The sequence below is a fragment of the Mchenga conophoros genome, linkage group LG3 (genome assembly GCF_057382185.1).
Source record: "Mchenga conophoros isolate Kocher_MC1m ecotype Shallow Benthic linkage group LG3, M_conophoros_male_GT1.1, whole genome shotgun sequence".
NCBI lineage: Eukaryota > Metazoa > Chordata > Actinopteri > Cichliformes > Cichlidae > Mchenga > Mchenga conophoros.
The window spans coordinates 1,451,895-1,471,314 of NC_140528.1; the positions used below are offsets into that span (position 1 = coordinate 1,451,895).

Here is a 19,420-nt window from a genome sequence, read left to right on the forward strand (position 1 = left end):
TCACGGCCCCCCCTCCTGGACCCCCTGCAGTTTGCATACAGAGCCAACAGGTCTGTAGATGACGCCATCAACATGGCCCTACACTTCATCCTGCAGCATCTGGACTCCCCAGGAACCTACGCCAGGATCCTGTTTGTGGACTTCAGCTCTGCCTTCAACACCATCCTTCCAGACCATCTCCGAGGCAAGCTTTCCCAGATGAATGTGCCTGATCCCATCTGCCGGTGGATCACTGACTTCCTGACGGACAGGAAGCAGCATGTGAGGCTGGGGAAGAATGTCTCGGACTCCCGGACCATCAGCACCGGCTCCCCTCAGGGCTGTGTTCTTTCTCCTCTGCTCTTCTCCCTGTACACCAACTGCTGCACCTCCACCCACCAGTCTGTCAAGCTAATCAAGTTTGCAGATGACACCACCGTCATTGGGCTCATCTCGGACGGGGATGAGTCTGCCTACAGGAGGGAGGTTGAACGTCTGGTGTCCTGGTGCAGCCACAACAACCTGGTGCTGAATGCCCAGAAGACAGTGGAGATTATTGTGGACTTCAGGAAGCACACAGCTCCACTCCCCCCCCATCATCCTGTCTGACACCCCCATCACCTCTGTGGACTCATTCCGCTTCCTGGGTACCACCATCACCCAGGACCTGAAGTGGGAGCCCACCATCACCTCCGTCATCAAGAAAGCCCAGCAGAGGATGTACTTCCTGAGGCAGCTGAAGAAATTCAACCTGCCAACACGGACGATGATGCAGTTCTACACTGCAATCATCGAGTCCATCCTCACCTCCTCCATCACCGTGTGGTACGCTGGAGCCACTATCAGGGACAAACAGAGACTGCAGCGTGTTGTGCGCTCTGCTGAGAAGGTGATTGGCTGCAGACTCCCATCTCTGCAGGACCTGTACACCTCCAGGACACTGCGGCGTGCAGCCCGGATCTCAGCTGACCCTTCTCACCCTGGACACAGTCTGTTTGACCTGCTCCCCTCAGGCAGGAGGCTCCGGTCCATTTGCACCAGAACCTCTCGCCACAAGAACAGTTTCTTCCCCTCTGCTGTTGGACACATGAACAATAACCGTATGACTGTCCCTGCCACTAACACATGACCCTACGCTGTGTTCACTGCATCATTCCATGTTTGGCACTGATCACCACCTGCACTCATGTATATATCTTTCTACGTAGCACTTTTAATTCTTATTCTTACTTTTATTTATTTATTTATTTATTTTCATGTCTATTTAAGTGCAATTTTTTTATGACAGTATGTTTGCACTGAAGCACCGCAGCAATTTCCTAATGTTGTAAACCTGCTCAACATTTGGTAATAAAACCCTTTCTGATTCTGATTCTGATCTAGCAGGGTGACAGAAAAACCCAGGGTAACTTCTAAGGACCTCAACGTCTCTCTCACATTGTGTTTTTTAAACATGCTTCCATTTGTCACTTCAGTCTTTACTCTGAAATACAGGAAGAGAAATCATGGCTGAAACAATTTCTCATGAAACCAGGGGTGTGGTCCAACAGTCAGTTTGGTGAGGAAGGTTCCTAACTGAGAGAAGTGACCCAGAAGTATCTGTGTAGCAGCCACAATGAATCCAGATCATGAGCTTTATTAACTGATCAAAGTCTCTTCTTTCATCTTCTGTATCATTTAGTTTGCATTGGTAATGCCCATTATTGTAATGCTTTTTTAAGACAAGCAAAACTTTATTTCACTTTGGGTTAGCTGGGATAAGTGATGGATGGAGGGAATTTTACTTCAGCCACAGAAATCCTAAACAGGAAGGAGGAGCAGAGTTACAGTGGATCACTATCCAGCAGGGAAACAAGGTTTATTTCAATTTCTTGGCCATGAGTGAGATTTACTGAGTGGGCAAATTAGGGAGACGACACCATCAGATCCCGAGCCCTCCATGTGTTAATCAAGAGACGGCTGCTGTGCTACATCCATAAATAATGAATAAATTAGGAGCTAAAGCTGAAAGGACAGTTTATTTGTACCATCAGTGAAGATATTTTACATTTGAATTTTTTATTTAACATTTGCAAGATTCAATAACATAAAGAACCTGAACAAGAAAACATTTATGTGGATCAAAATACATTAAAACAAAAACTTTATAATAGGAAACAGAGTTTTCAACCAACTGATGAAAAGAAAGCTAACCACTTGACATGAACACTACAGTAGGACAGTTTTGAAAGCTTAAAATGGAACTAGGGGAAGAGTTTGATTCACAGCTGCCTCATCAGATTTTTACAGGAGATTCTATCTGAACTCTGTGGAGCCTGATCTCAAGCTTTTTGAGTCTGACACAGAAACCAGAGGATCTTTCTGTGTCTTCAGATTCACTGTGATCCAGTGATGGGAGTGATTTCAGCCCTGAGTGATCGCGCTGATGTTTGCACAGAGCAGACAATGAGGTGAATGTTTGGGCACATTGGTAACAGTGAAACAGTTTATTAGTAACGTGGGATCGTTTGTGTGCAGAGTATGAACTGAGATTCCTGAAGCTCTTGTCACACTGCTCACAGCTGTAGTTTCCTTCCATGTGTGCACGTTCATGAATGTTACGACTACCTGAATGTGAGAAGCTTCTCTCACAGTGTCTGCACTTGTGTGGTTTCTCTCCTGTGTGGACTCGTTTGTGTGTTTTAAGCTGACCTGCAGTGGTGAAGGATGACCCACACTGATCACAGAGGTGCTTTTTAACCCCACTGTGAATCAGTTCATGTTGTTTTAAATCACTTGATGTGGTGAAGCTTCTCCCACATTCTTTGCAGTATTTCAGTTTGTCTCCAGTGTGTCTACGTTGATGTACTTTTAGGGTCTTTTGCTGACTGAAAGTTTTTCCACAGAGGTCACAATGAAAGTCTTTCCCACCACCACAGTGATGACAGGGTTGAGAACTGGATCCATCTGTGTCGCTCTGCTTCTAAACAAAGACACAAAGACAGTGTAAGTCAGTCCTTCAACATTTGTATCCTGATTTCGCCTGAAATAAAGAGCATCTCTGCAGACGTCCAACTACATTTGACTGTTTCAGTTAACACACTCAGTTTACTGGGCTGCAATAACTACAATACTACCACCATAATACTACAGTAATACTAAAATCATAACTGAAAGGAAAATCTGAATAATCACTCAGAGCTGCTTTTCCATGCAGTAGAATTGCTAACATGCTAACACAGTTTAATGAGCAGAGTTGTTCCAAACAGTCAGGCTAAAATGACAAGATAACAATATAAATACATACCTCACAGTAGCTGCACTTGTAGAGTCTCTTTCTGGTGTGGATCTGTTGGTGTCGTCTCAGGTGATGTGGAGTTTTAAAAGTCTTCTCACACAGGTCACATTGATAAGGTCTCTCCTCAGTGTGGGTAAACATGTGTCGTTGTAAGTGTGCGTCTGTTGTAAAGTATTTGCCACACTGTTCACAGCAGTACACATCATGTCTGGTGTGAATGCGTAGGTGTGTATTTCGGTACCCTCTCTGGCTGAAGGTTTTTCCACAGATGTCACAGCTGTATGCCTTAATTCCAGAGTGGGTAACTAGATGACTCTGTAAGTGGCTACTTTGAGTAAAAGCTCTGCCACACTGATCACAGCTGTACGCTTTAACTCCACTGTGGATGAGTTGGTGTTCTTTTAGGGAACGCTTCAAGGAAAAAGACTTTCCACACAAGTCACAGCTGAACGGTCTCTCTCCAGTGTGGATGACCTGATGCCGTTTTAGTTTAGCCCTCACAGTAAAACCCTTCCCACAGTCGTCACAGCTGTATGCCTTAATTCCAGAGTGGGTAACTAGATGCCTCTGTAAGTGGCTACTGTGAGTAAAAGCTCTGCCACACTGATCACAGCTGTACGCTTTAACTCCACTGTGGATGAGTTGGTGTGTTTTTAGGTAACCCTTCCTGGAAAAAGACTTTCCACACAAGTCACAGCTGAACGGTCTCTCTCCAGTGTGGATGACCTGATGCCGTTTTAGTGAAGCCTTCAGAGTAAACTCCATCCCACACTCGTCACAGGTGTGTTTTTTCTCTCCCTTTCTTCTGTGAGGTTTGTCGGCCTCCTGAGAGCGCTGACTTCTGGCTCCATGTTGGTCCTGCAGTGACAGAGATACAAACAGAGGCAGTGAGTGAAATGCAGTCGTGGAACAAACTCAACCTTCAAACTCCATTAACACTAGTTTTAAACCTGAAGGTGGAGCGTGGCACCAAACACCTTAAAGGTCTCTTATCCCCACCTGCTGGTAGTTCTAACACATTACATCCAACCTGCAGTTAAAGATAATTCATGACTGTTCAAACACTAAAATCATGCACACACACACACACACACACACACACACACACACACACACACACACACACTTTTATAATTTAGATTATTTTGTTGTTTCCTATTACATATTTCTATAATTTGTATAGATTTATACAGAATTATTCAGTGATAATAAATCCTATGTTTGTTTATTCTAAAGGAACCCCGTTAGCTTCCACAACAGATGTTGCTCGTCTTCCGTCAAATACTCACATAAAATATTACACAATAAAGTGGATTCAAGATATCCACATAATTTCACTCTTACATCCACAGTGAGGTTTCACAATTGTTCAAATATAAGCAATCAATAATAATAATATCAATAACATTGAGGCACATTACACAAATTTCAAAAACAAATCATGTCTTACAATATTTACAACAACTAAAAGCTCTGTAAATCGGCTTTTAAGTGTTCATTGAAGTTTTGAATAATTCTCTAATTTTTTAAGGCAACTTATTCCACTTAAAAGTTGCTCTAAATGTAACAGTTTTACAAAACGTTACTTTTAACTCGAGCATTTACTAAATTGCAGCTTGTTGAAAACTGTGTAATATGATGATGTATTTCATCTGGATACTGCAGCTGAGCAGAATAAATGTGGTGTGTTTAACAGAATTGCTTTCTTTAGAACTACAAGTAAGCCATAGAATATTTTAGCCTGTACAGGAAGCCAAGAAAGGTTATTATGCATTTTATCAATATTAGTATAGTATGAACATCTTCACACTAATCTGGACGCCTTATTCTGGACTAACTGAAGTCTGTTAAGATCTGTCTTATTAGCTGCTGACCAAATGATTGAACAATACTCCAGATGAGACATTACTAGTGCATTAATGACATCTTTCATAATGAAGAAGTGATACACAAAGAGCATTTCATAGCCATAGCTATGCCTTGTCGGCAGAGTTATGTGACATTAGTGATGTTTGTACTTTCAGCGTTAACTTGGTTTTAAAGCCTTTAAAATATACGCCGTTCAATAGTCGACCTTCATCTGACAGAGAATGTGATGATTTTGTGGATAATTAAAGTCAGTCATATATCCACAAACACAACAAGCTGAAAGTCAGTGATGCTGCTCGGTTTGCAGTCCTGAACATCACGGCACAAGCAGGATTCACTGCACTGTTAATGTTAGCTGTGTTATATTGCTGCCTCTGTTCGGTGGTGTCGAGCCAAACGCACTTTAACGTGTGTTTGAACCAGCTGACGGTTCACTCGTTAAGCTGAAAGAAAGATGCTTTAATCACAGCAGTCACACATGTGTCCACTGCACCATCTGGAACTCTTCTTGTTTACACTCGTAATAACACAAACACTAAATCCTGCTTCTCTGGTGCTGTTGTGTAGCAGTGTGTACACCTGAGACTGTCACCTGTCTGTCTGTCCTGCACTCTCTCTCTGTTTCTTTCTCTCTGATTGTGGAATAAAAGTATGAACATGTGTTTATAAGTTACACTTGTGTCTGAATCCTGCAGCTTATCACACATTTGATTTCCATGTGTGACGACTGCAAGTGTCCAGAGTGAGGACAGACTGAGGGAGCCACTGCTGCACATCATCTGTGAGGCTTTGCACCCCTGATGATCCACCAGGACAAACTCAGCAGTGTGTGAGGAAGAGGAGGAGGAAGAGCCAGCAGCAGCTGACAGATGGAGAGAATAGACAGACTGTTCCCTGTTTGTGAAGGACTGCTAGGAAAGTTTAACATAACTGTCTGTGCTGAATCAGTCTTATTAGGTAATGTTCAAATAATGTGATCATCCCAGTGTTTCCAGTGTGGGAGAAACTACTCAGGGCCTTCAAGTTACACACTATGAAAGGCAGCAATAAGTTTAATGTTCAGAAACCTAAAGTCTGTATCAGCAGCAGAATGGAGTTAAAAATAAATGTTGGTTTCAGTTCTATGAAGCTTTGAGTATTTTGGATCAGTAGCTGCTGTGTTTGTTGCATCATATTGCTGTAATTGTTTATATGCTTTATGTATATTTCAGTAAAATCATAATTCACGTCGGCAGTAATGACACCCGGTTACGCCAATCGGAGGTCACTATAATCAATATTGAATCTGTGTGAAACGTTGCCAAAACAATGTCGGACTCTGTAGTTTTCTCTGGTCCCCTCCCCAATCAGACCAGGAGTGACATGTTTAGCCGCATGTTCTCCTTAAATTGCTGGCTGTCTGAGTGGTGTCCCAGAAACGATGTGGGCTTCATAGATAATTGGCAAACCTTCTGGAGGAAACCTGGTCTTGTTTGGAGAGACGGCATCCATCCCACTTTGGATGGAGCAGCTCTCATTTCTAGAAATATGGACAAATTTATTAAACCCCCCAAAATATGACTATCCAGAGTTGGGACCAGGAAGCAGAGTTGCAGTCTTACACGCTTCTCTGCAGCTTCTCTCCTCCTGCTACCCCCCCAAAAACCCATCTCCATAGAGACTGTGTCAGCTCCCAAAAAGACAAAAAACAAACTAAAAACCAGCAACAAACAACTTAAACATAAACAATCACAAAGAAAGAACAATACAGTATCCACATCTGAACCAAAGAGTAAAACAGTGAAATGTGGATTATTAAACATTAGGTCTCTCTCCTCCAAGTCTCTGTTAGTACATGACTTAATAATTGATCAACAAATTGATTTAACTTCCATGTAGATGCTAAAAATGACAGCCTCAACATGGCATTTAATCTGTTATTAGACTCAATTGGTTTCTCTCAAAATGTAAAAGAACCCACCCACCACTTTAATCACACTCTAGATCTTGTTTTAACATATGGCATCGAACCTGAACATTTAACAGTGTTTCCTGAAAACCCTCTCCTGTCTGATCATTTCCTGATAACATTTACTTTTACAATAATTGATTACAAAGCGGTGAAGAGTAGACTTTTTCAAAGTAGATGTCTTTCTGAAAGCGCTGTAACTAAGTTTAAGAATATAATCCACCCACTGTTATCATCTCCAATGCCCTGTACCAACACAGAGCAGAGCAGCTATCTGAACGCTACCCCAACAGAGGTCGATTTTCTTGTTAATAATTTCACCTCCTCACTACGTACGACTCTGGATACTGTAGCTCCTGTGAAAACTAAGGTCTCTAATCAGAAGTACGTGACTCCGTGGTATAATTCTGAAACACGTACCCTAAAGCAGATGACTCGTAAGCTGGAGAGGAAATGGCGTGTCACAAATTTAGAGGATCATCATTTAGCCTGGAGAAATAGTTTGTTGCTTTATAAGAAAGCCCTCCACAAAGCCAGAACATCTTACTATTCATCACTGATTGAAGAAAATAAGAACAACCCCAGGTTTCTCTTCAGCTCTGTAGCCAGGCTGACAAAAAGTCAGAGCTCTTTTGAGCCAACCATCCCTTTAACGTTAACTAGTAATGACTTCATGAACTTCTTCACAAATAAAATTTTTATCATTAGAGAAAAAATGACCAATAATCATCCCACAGATGTAATATTATCTACAGCTACTCTTAGTACCATTGATGTTAAGTTAGACTCTTTTTCTCCAATTGATCTTTCTGAGTTAACTTCAATAATTACTTCCTCCAAACCATCAACGTGTCTTTTAGACCCCATTCCTACAAAACTGCTCAAAGAAGTCCTGCCATTAATTAATTCTTCGATCTTAAATATGATCAACCTATCTCTAATGATCGGCTATGTACCACAGGCCTTCAAGCTGGCTGTAGTTAAACCTTTACTCAAAAAGCCATCTCTAGACCCAGCAGTCTTAGCTAATTATAGGCCAATCTCCAACCTTCCTTTCATATCAAATAGGGCTGGGCGATATGACCCAAAATTCATATCTCGATATTTTTTAGCTTGTTGGCGATATAAGATATATATCTATATATAGAGCAGATGTACATAAAATTTACTCAAAAATAAATTATGAGCATTTATTAAATAATAATGCTCCATAAATAAAAGAAAACAATGTTGTTTTTGTGCATAACAAAAAGCTCACAATTGTGCAGTCAAAATGTAAACTAAAAGACGCTGAGCACAATAACAAAGACAGATTTCACAGCTGCTCAGTTCCCAACTTCTACTCTGTGACTGACAGCCTGGAGTTTGAAATCCGCTTCGCAACCACGTCTCTTAACAGGTGCCATTTATGGTCCTTATACACAGTAGGGTAATATTGTAATATTGTGTTGAAGCACAGTACGTATCACTCCGCGAGGCTCAGCCGTAATGTTCTGACAATCCATCAAGCGGTGCAGCTCCGTAGCTTACCAAAGTCGTACTAAAACATTTTTTGACAGATTGCTGAGCGCCGTGTTCCACATAAAATCGGTTCGCAGCCATCAAGCACAACCAGAATTCATACATAAGGCGCGCTGTCAACTTTTGAGAAAATGAAAGGATTTTAGTCCGTGCACCACCTCTGGGCTGCATGGCGTTAGCGTGGTTAGCTCGTTAGCGTGGTTAGCTAGCTAACACGTTGACGGCGTCCAGCCCCACACACGGGTCAGTAACTCGTTAATGGAGATTTGCCGTGTCCATCTTGTCGCTTCCTGCAGGTGAAGCAATGGGGGAGGAGGGGGAGTTGTGTTCAGTGAAGGAGAGGCGAGGCCGAGTAACGTTGTGAAGACGAAAGTGGACGAAAGAGAGGCAAACTTGCGGCTCCACAAGTATAATTATAATGTAACATAGACTATATCGATATAAAGGATATTGTCACATCTTATATCTCGTATAAAAATATATCGATATTTTTTAAAAACTCGATATATCGCCCAGCTCTAATATCAAACATCCTTGAAAGAGTAGTTGTCAAACAGCTAACAGATCATCTGCAGAGGTTTATTTGAAGAGTTTCAGTCAGGTTTCAGAGCTCAGCACAGCACAGAAACAGCTTTAGTGAAGGTTACAAATGATCTTCTTATGGCCTCTGACAGTGGACTCATCTCTGTGCTTGTCCTGCTAGACCAGGGGTGTCAAACTCAAATACACAGTGGGCCAAAATTCAAAACTGGAACAAAGTCGCGGGCCAACGTTAATATTTATTGAAAAAAATCTTCCTCCAAATATAACAAGGAACCTTTTCTTACAGACTCAAATAAGTTTTGCTGAAAAACTGAATATGGAATAAGAAACGCTTAATACTGAACGATATATAACTTATATAAACATATATAACTTAATATTGCACACATGCAAAATTGAAATTCCAATTAAATAACATATCACTGGAATGCATTTCTTAAGTAAAAATTGTATTTGCAGCCTTCTGATTTAAATTTTAGCAGTAAACTTTTTCCCCAGGCTAATAATAAATGTAAAAATAAAATAACAATAATAAACCACTTAACTAATAAAAATATCATTAAACGTGAAACCATTCAAGCCCATGTCTGGGAGTAGCAAGACAAATTGCACAAAGAAAATGGTAATTATAGCTCAGTTTGCTACACACTGATCTACTCTGATGCGTCCAAGCCAGACACCTGGCATCTCTTCTTGGATGCTAGTTCCTCAATGTCTGGGCTCAGGCTCTGTGCTGAGGAAATCCTCAGGATCGAGTGAAGGTGTTCATCGGTCAGACGTCTCCTGTGAGATGTTTTGGCCATCTTCATTGAGGAGAATAGTTGCTCACATAGGTAAGTGCTGCCGAACATGGAGAGCATCTGAGCAGCGTGGGTGCGGAGCCCAGGCATTGTGTCAGGGATGAAATGTGGAAATTGTGAAGCGCCCACAGCATCATACTTTGATTTCAGCGTGTCACTACACTGGAGTTCAATCAGCTCCATTTGGAGGTTTGTTGGTGCTTTTGCTACGTCAACTGCAAAAGGATTACTGAGCAGTTCAAATCGACATTTCTGGGCGTCAAAGTCGGCAAACCGCCAGGTAAACTCAGTACTGAGTACACAGAGTTTTTCAGCAAACTGTGCACATGGGAACACAGCAGTAGAGATTTGCATGTTCATCATTTGGCAGCAGGGAAAATGGCCCAGGTTTCCTTGTAGCATCTGATTCTGCCACAAGCACAATTTCGTTTTAAAAGCCCTCACTGCAGTGTACATATCTGTGATGATACGCCCCCGTCCCTGAAGCTGCAGGTTCAGTGCAATGAGATGGCTCGTGATATCACACATAAAGGCCAGCTCACACAGAAACTCTTGCTCCCTGAGCTCAGCTGTGTCTTGCCCTTTGCTTTCCAGAAACTGAAATATTTCCTCGCGTAGCTCGAAACATCTGTTCAGTACTTTCCCTCGGCTTAACCACCTCACCTCCGTGTGATACAGCACGTCTCCGTATTCCGAACCACACTCCTCAAGAAAAGATTTGAATTGGCGGTGATTCAGACCTTTGGCTCTTAAAAAGTTAACTACTCGTGTTACTGCGGTCATAACATGTTCCATCTTTAGGGCTTTGCCACAAAGTGATTCTTGATGTATGATGCAGTGATAAACAGTCAGCTCACCTGCACAGTTCTCCGCTCGCATCTTCTCCCGTACCCTGCCCACCAGTCCGCTCCTTTGACCACACATCGCTGGTGCACCATCTGTCGTTAACCCCACAAGTTTTTCCCATGGCAACTTCATTTCAGTTAGACATTTGGAAACCTCTTCAAATATTTCCTTCCCTGTGGTTGTTCCATGCATTGATTTTAATCCTAAAAGTTCTTCCGTAACACAGAGAGTTGAGTCCACACCGCGGATGAAGACTGAAAGCTGGGCAGTATCAGAGGCGTCGCTGCTCTCATCCATAGCGAGGGAGAATGCAACGAAACTGTTTCCCTTCTCCATCAGCTGGTTATTTAGATTGTTGGCAAGTTCACGTGTGCGATCAGCTACTGTGTTTCTGCTCAGGCTAACATTTGAAAATACTTGCTTTTTCTCTGGGCACACTTTCATCATACAACTTTTCACAAACTCTCCCTCACTGAAGGGCCGGGCTGATTTTGCGATCTCTGCTGCCACAACAAAACTAGCCTTTACAGCAGCCTCATTTTGTGATATGGCTTTTTTGAACATAGTCTGTTGTGAAACAAAACTTCTTTTCATCTCTTCTGCTTTCCGGCGCCTTTGAGTCATGTCCAGGTCCTTGTACTTCTCTTGGTGTTTCGTTTCATAGTGTCGTCTAATGTTGTACTCCTTGGTTAAAGCCACATGAGCTCCACATACAAGACAAACAGGTCTGTCTTTTACAAAAGTAAACAGATATTCTGTCTCCCACCTGTCCAGGAAGCTCCTGTTTTCGTTCTTTCTTTTCGCCATTTTGGGAGAGGTAGCGCGGCAGTATTCATGCGGTTGCTATGACTACAGTAAACAGAGGAGAGGGCGTTAATGGGTCCTGTCCTGACTGACGCGCCAAAACGCCAACAGAGCATTCTGGGAGTTGTAGTATTAGCAGTACATGCGCTGCATAAGACCGGCGGGCCAGCTCTAATAGTAATTTGGTATGGCCTCGCGGGCCAAATGTAATTAGGCTGCGGGCCAAATTTTGAGTTTGACACCTATGTGCTAGACCTTAGTTCAGCGTTCGATACTGTCGACCATAATATCCTATTAGAGCGATCAGAACATGCTGTAGGTATTACAGGTACTGCGCTGCAGTGGTTTGTATCATATCTATCTAATAGACTCCAATTTGTGCATGTAAATGGAGAGTCCTCTTCACACACTGAGGTTAATTATGGAGTTCCACAGGGTTCAGTGCTAGGACCAATTCTGTTTACATTATACATGCTTCCCTTAGGCAGCATCATTAGAAGACATAGCATATATTTACACTGCTATGCTGATGACACCAAGCTCTATCTGTCCATGAAGCCAGATAACACACACCAATGAGTTAAACTGCAAGAATGTCTTAAAGACATAAAGACCTGGATGGCCGCTAACTTTCTGCTTCTTAATTCAGATAAAACTGAGGTTATTGTACTCGGCCCTGAAAATCTTAGAAATATGGTATCTAAGCAGATTCTTACTCTGGATGGCATTACCTTGGCCTCCAGTAACGTTGTGAGAAACCTTGGAGTCATTTTTGACCAGGACATGTCCTTCAACGCACATATTAAACAAATATGTAAGACTGCGTTCTTCCATTTGTGCAACATCTCTAAAGTTAGAAATATCCTGTCTCAGAGTGACGCTGAAAAACTAGTTCATGCATTTATTACTTCCAGGCTGGACGACTGTAATTCATTATTATCAGGATGTCCAAAAAACTAGCTGAAAAGCCTTCAGCTGATCCAAAATGCTGCAGCAAGAGTCCTGACAGGGACTAGAAAGAGAGAGCATATTTCTCCTGTTTTGGCTTCCCTTCATTGGCTTCCTGTTAAATCCAGAATTGAATTCAAAATCCTGCTCCTCACATACAAGGTCTTAAATAATCAGGCCCATCTTATCTTAATGACCTTGTAGTACCATATCACCCTATTAGAGCACTTCGCTCTCGCTCTGCAGGCCTACTTGTTGTTCCTAGAGTATTTAAAAGTAGAATGGGAGGCAGAGCCTTCAGTTTTCAGGCCCCTCTTCTGTGGAACCAGCTTCCAGTTTGGATTCAGGAGACAGACACCATCTCTACTTTTAAGATTAGGCTTAAATCTTTCCTTTTTGCTAAAGCATATAGTTAGGGCTGGACCAGGTGACCCTGAATCCTCCCTTAGTTATGCTGCAATAGACGTAGGCTGCCGGGGGATTCCCATGATGCATTGAGTTTTTCCTTTCCAGTCACCTTTCTCACTCACTATTTATTAACAGACCTCTCTGCATTGAATCATATCTGTTATTAACCTCTGTCTCTCTTCCACAGCATGTCTTTATCCTGTCTTCCTTCTCTCACCCCAACCGGTCACAGCAGATGGCCACCCCTCCCTGAGCCTGGTTCTGCCGGAGGTTTCTTCCTGTTAAAAGGGAGTTTTTCCTTCCCACTGTTGCCAAAGTGCTGCTCATAGGGGGTCATATGATTGTTGGGTTTTTCTCTGTATCTATGAAGCGCCTTGAGGCGACTTTTGTTGTGATTTAGCGCTATATAAATAAAATTGAATTTAATATATTCTGAGCTAAGTTGATCTATAGTGTTACATCATATTCTATAAGGATGTTATGTGTTTGTAGACTTTCTGCCCAGTTTGACCCATTTAGCAGAAGTCAGCCTGTTTAAGGCTCTGATATCTATTCTATGTGACTTAAAGCAGTTATGACATGGTCCGATTTTCTCACCCAATAAAGGAATATTTCATATATCAGTCTACTCTTCATTCTATCAGACACAGTTATCACACCTCCTACATTTGCTTTTACACATATATGTAAGCATTGAGCCAAATGTAATAATGCCAACATACTGAAGGAACAAAATTTGTCTCTTATATATGAGACATCTGTATACACACTGTCACAGATACTTGTCTGTGAGTGAAGTGATTAATATAATAACTATAATATTGGCCATATCATATTTACACTGACTTTAGTCTCATGAACAACATCAGCTAATTGTTATTTACAGCTAATCTTAAACGACTGTTCAGCACAGAAATGAAGCCCAACAATCATGTTTCACAGTCCTGTGGTCTCAGCCTCAGATACTCATCAAATCACACAGAGCTCATGTAGAAACAAATGAACTAAATATGTTCTCCTTCATTTCTGTCAAACAAAGCTGTATGAAACGTTTCCAGCTGTTAGTATCATGGTTGCTAGGCAACCTGGGCAGCGCGACGGAGGCTAGACGTCCCATTTCACGAGCCTACGAGCCTCGCACTTCGGCCTTAGCGGTCTTTGAGTACGCGGCCCTTGAGGACTTTAAAGCTGCAGAACCTGAATCGGGATACAGCCATGATGATCTCCAGCCTCGTGCTCGCCAACATTCTCACCTGAGTTAAGAAGACGATCACTGAAATGGTCTCAGCAGGTCCTTTGATGACAGCAATGAAATGCAGCGGTAAGGCTTTTTGGGGATTAAGTTCGTTTTCATGGCAAAGAAGGACGATGCAGTTCATCTGATCACTCCTCATAACATTCTGGAGTGCAGGCAAAATGCTATTATAAAAACTTAAGCAGCAACTTCTCCAGGTTCCAATATTTATGCAATTCTCAAAGCTTTTGGCCACGACTGTATAACCTCTTCTGAAGTTTAGTGGATATTATACATGGTTATGCTCAGGATGTGTCGGCCAGTTTCCACTGGAAACGCCTTTTGGTTAAACTGTCAGCGAGGAATTTGCATTTGCACTGTTACATTTTTATATAACTTTAATGCACATAAACAACAGCTGCTTGTTTCAGTGAAAATACATTGATGGGTTTTTAATAAAGTTGTGCAGCTGTAAAGTATTTTGTCTGCTGTCAATTCTATCGTCAGTTACATCGTTATGGCAAATGTTCAAATGTATATGGTGATAAATATCTTTGGTCATATGGTCCTGCTCTGTCTGTCACCTTCTGTGTTGAGCTCATTGTTTCCTCTGTAGTGGCTGAGCTGAGTCCAAGTAGCTGAAAATGTTCCTCTGCTGCTCCGTCAGACTCTCCTCCTCCTGCTGATCAGCTGGGACACAAAACAGATCTTTGTTAGGCTCCACACTGCACTGAAGAGTCAAAGTGTCTCATATGTTCATCTGACAAGTAAAAGAACACATTTTTGTTTCCCGAGGTGGGCAACTTGTTGGAAACAAACACAAAAGCTTTGAGCACTGATACCTGCCATTGCTGGCATTGAAAGATGCAACGCCAGCAATGTGGATTGTCAAGACTCAAACCAATCATCAAGCAAAGACAACAGGGATCATTTGTTTCTGTTTATTTAGCATTCACAGCATTTGTAGTTGCCTTCTGTGCAGGGGAAGTCCACGCACACTGTGTGGTACCGCCATCCGCAGAAGGTGCATTCAACCTCTGTAAGAGAAACGAGATTGTCTGAGACTGAAATGATATTCACTAAAGAAGTGGTGATTTGTAAAACTTCACATTTTGATCCGGGACGTACTCTGCATGAAAACAAGCGCTCACTCTTCCTGCTCAACAAATGACAAGGGCGGAGCCTTATACCACGTGATACAGAAGCTGTGCCGTGTGATGCTAAAATTAGCAGGGAAAAAACAACGGAGAGCACGTCAGGGATGACGAGAAAGTGACAGGAGAAAATCCGTCCCGGTCAACCACCCAAACATCAATAACGGGAACCTTATACAGCGCTTCCCTATACACGTCGAACTCCCGCAGGCACAAAGACATTATGGAGGCTATCACTTATCACCTGACCAAAGATATGGCTCCATCAACACTGTGAAAAACGAGGGATTTAGGAAAACGATCAACTCCCTAGACAAACGCTACACAGTGCCGTCCCGCAACTATTTTTCTATTGTTGCACTACCTGCTCTGTACACGCAGCGTCGAGCAACGGTGGAGACGGAATTTCAAGCAGGACAACATTTTGCTGCAACAACAAAACGTGAGACATTTGTTGTTTTATGTTTATTTATTGTTATGAGAGAATCATGATCTCAATTCTAAGCCAAAAAATCGTGATTCTCATTTTATGCAAAATCGTGCAGCCCTAACATTAACACAAAACTATTGTTTCACCAGAGAAACACACATGAAGAGAGAGAGAGAGACAATAACAGCTACCAAACAGTCGTCATAATTCGTCACACAATGAGAAAAGGACAAATCAACAAGTAACAATGACTAATTAATATTAAAATCTGTAACATAATGTATTGTTTGGAGTTTAGTCTGACTGGTTCAGGATGACCTGCCATTATCCAATCACACGTCTGCTTACCTGCATCTTTTCTCTTTTTTCTAACCTGAGCACCTGATGGCTTTGAACCTTTGTTGTCCATCTTCCATTGGTTTGAATTTTGCGCTCCAGTACAAACACAAATCCCCCAACCCGAGGATCAGCACAATTAACCTAACAGCAGGCACGTGCAAAGGGGGGGGCTAGAGGGGCTTGAGCACCCGCCCCTTTCCTGATGGGTGCCCAAGGTGCCCTTTTGTTGAGGCAACTTTTTAAAAAAATTCTTTTTGTTTTTAATGTGTGTGTGCGTGCGGAGTCCTGTCTGTGCCCCTCAACAATAATATTTAACTATTAATCACATTTTGCTAAATAAAAGGATCTGACTTGCATCAGTCACATGATCACATTTAACCAATGATCGCCCTTGACGGCAGAACGCGCTGGTTACGAGCCGGGAACGAGCTCACAAAGAGCACGCGCATTTTTAGCGGTCCGGAGCTGTAGGAGAAACACAAGTTAACTCAGAGACACAGACTGATGCGACACAACCAGTAAGTAGGTGTACAGCGCACACTGTAGTGTGTAGCACACAGGAGTATTAGCTTATTACGTACACGTTGGTAAGCTGTCTTGTTGCTACTGACGAACTGAAACAAACGAGCGTGCTGTGTGTGCAACAGCGTGACAAACATTACCTGTTCTTTTATTAACTGCACAAGTAGTGCTGGTCATAGCTGCTGGCTACCTGTGTAAGGCTGTCATGGGTCTGTAGCTCTGTCACCGTTTTAGGGAACATATTTAGTTTTAAAGTAAGTTTCCGGGCTTTTCCTGCCTTTCTGGAGGGATTATATTTCACTAAAAAACGATCTAATATGCATGTCCACATAATTATGCATTATTATAATTATAATATATTAAAAACCAGAGGTGTGGACTCGAGTCACATGACTTGGACTCGAGTCAGACTCGAGTCATTAATTTTATGACTTTAGACTTGACTTGAAAAAATGTTCTAAGACTTGTGACTTGACTTGGACTTTTACACCAATGACTTGGGACTTGAATTGGACTTGAACCGGTTTACTTGAAAAGACTTGATATTTTACCCCAAATACAAAATTTAACATGCATATTATATAGAGATTGAAAATGTGACGTCATTCAGGGGTAAAACCGCAAAGGATTCTGGGAACTCGTGGCAAGCGGTACTAGCGCACGCAGGCTTTCAATTAAAATCAGTCACACAGCGATAAAAAGAAACACAAAAATGTCAAGAAGCCGTTGTATTATTAACTGCAATAGCCGGTCGCATGACAGCCACGGGAAGCCGACGGGTAAAGAGATCGGTTGTTATCGGATTAGGTCGTGGAAGAGAAATTGTTCAAACCATGTTTCCGAAGTAACAAAGAGGCGACTGGATTGCAGCCATTCAAAGATCAAATATAACGTCCTAGAACACTCCAGCTCACAGGTTAGTCTGCTCCAAGCATTTCCACAAAGGTCAGTCTGCTGTTGTAGTTAATGCGTCATTTTTCTTAACATAATTGGTGATATAGGTTACAAGCAAGTCTGGCGCTGAACAGAAATTGTTGCGCTATGCTCCTTTATTTATTGTGCATAAATAGTGAATTGTCCTGACACAATATTGCGTTTCGCTTCTGTTATTATGGTACATTGACAAAAACATATACTTTTATTCACAGGATAAAACAGGTTTTTTGTATCACTAATTGTCCAGTACGATTACAGCATACAGTATTATTGTCACTGCTACATTTCTGTGATGGGTACCAGAAATTATTTCCACTACTAATTAATTACCGTTGAGCTCAAAGGTTATATTAATAAACGGTTAACGAATGTGTATTTATGAAGACGATTTGTGAGACTGGTAAACTTATGATACGTACGATGGTCTTTACTTTCTACACGGTGCATTTCAAGGTCATGCACCCATCCGTCGGTAAACTGTACCTGGGCTTGTTGCAGTGACCTGAAGTTACTAAACTTCATGAGTGTATGCACTCACTCCAAGAAGCGTATAATTATAAATATGCATATAAATATGCTACGATGAGATAGCTGACTTCATCTAACTAGCAAATGTTGTCCAGGCTACGTTGGTGATGCAGTTTTTTTTAATATGTATGATATTTTTGTCATGCGATTTTAAAGCCGGTCCTACAACCGCATCCAAGAATAACATGCAGCTTATCTCAGAACTGTCGGTGAAAATTATTCTTGGAGCTAAGTTTAATTGAGCTGCATTTTAAAGAGGTGCAATTTCACAATTTGTGTATATTTTCTAAGTTCACTATTTTGTCATGTGTTGAGAAAAACACAGATTTAAAAATTACATGGTCTAATATTTACATTTAGCATAACTGCAACATGCTTTTTTTCGTTTTTTTTTTAAAGACTCGAAAGGACTTGAAATTCAAAATTTCAGACTTGTGACTTGACTCGGACTTTTACACCAGTGACTTGAGACTCGACTCTGACTTGCCTGACATTACTTGAGACTTGACTTGAGACTTGAGGATAAAGACTTGAGACTTACTTGAGACTTGCAAAACAATGACTTGGTCCCACCTCTGTTAAAAACACACGCTGTATTTTAAAGAACATACATTAAGAAGCAGATTATATTAGATTTATATTTTAAATAAGACAACATTTGGATTTTACAGCAGTAAAATTATTGTATCTCTACAGTTTAAAAATGTAATAAGCTTTGCCTCTGCACAGAGTGGATAGTGAAACACATGGAATCATCATAAATACATTATTTCATATTTATTACTTCCCCCTCCTCTTTGCTTTATTATTGTAGCTCTAGTAATAAATAATAATGTAAGGATTCTGGATCAGCACCATGATGCCCATAGTATATACAGTATTCTGAAGAAGGTCTAAAATGTCACTGTGTGTGCGTGCATGTGTGTGTTTTATTTAGATGGATTTTTAAAAAAAATATTACTCATGATATAACATTGTGCAGACATGGCTGGTAAGGACATGAGGAGGAAACAGCAGGAGCTGTGTGAGGCTACTAAAGGCAGGGCTATAACATTTTTCTGTCATCATTTTATTATAGATTAAGTGCAAGAGTTGTTAGGTGTGGATAATTAGATTATAGTTTATTGCAATAGCAAGTTGTGCCTTGTTCTCACATAGACAGCAAGTGCAGAGTGATATATGAAATGATGGGATGGAAGGAAGAAGAGAAGCAAAGAGTGATTCACAGGCAGAGCCTAAATTATTTCTCACAGTTTTTTGTTGCCTTATGGTTCCAAGCGCTGTCACCAATCTTTGCATTTTGTTATTATCTCATGACACTTGTTTAATCAGCT

At 41.5% G+C, this 19,420-nt stretch overlaps 1 protein-coding gene across 1 annotated transcript; it reads right to left on the bottom strand.

Moving 5' to 3' along the window:
• Window positions 1-1,978: 1,978 nt before the first annotated feature.
• LOC146576942 (uncharacterized) lies at window positions 1,979-10,930 on the bottom strand. Its single transcript, XM_085268173.1, has 3 exons — window positions 10,795-10,930; window positions 3,266-4,114; window positions 1,979-2,941 (listed from the first exon to the last, which is right to left on the bottom strand). Exons 1-3 carry the CDS (start codon window positions 10,873-10,875, stop codon window positions 2,255-2,257), a joined length of 1,617 nt encoding a protein of 538 aa, XP_085124299.1. The 5' UTR covers window positions 10,876-10,930; the 3' UTR covers window positions 1,979-2,254.
• Between the last annotated feature and the right edge of the window lie 8,490 nt (window positions 10,931-19,420).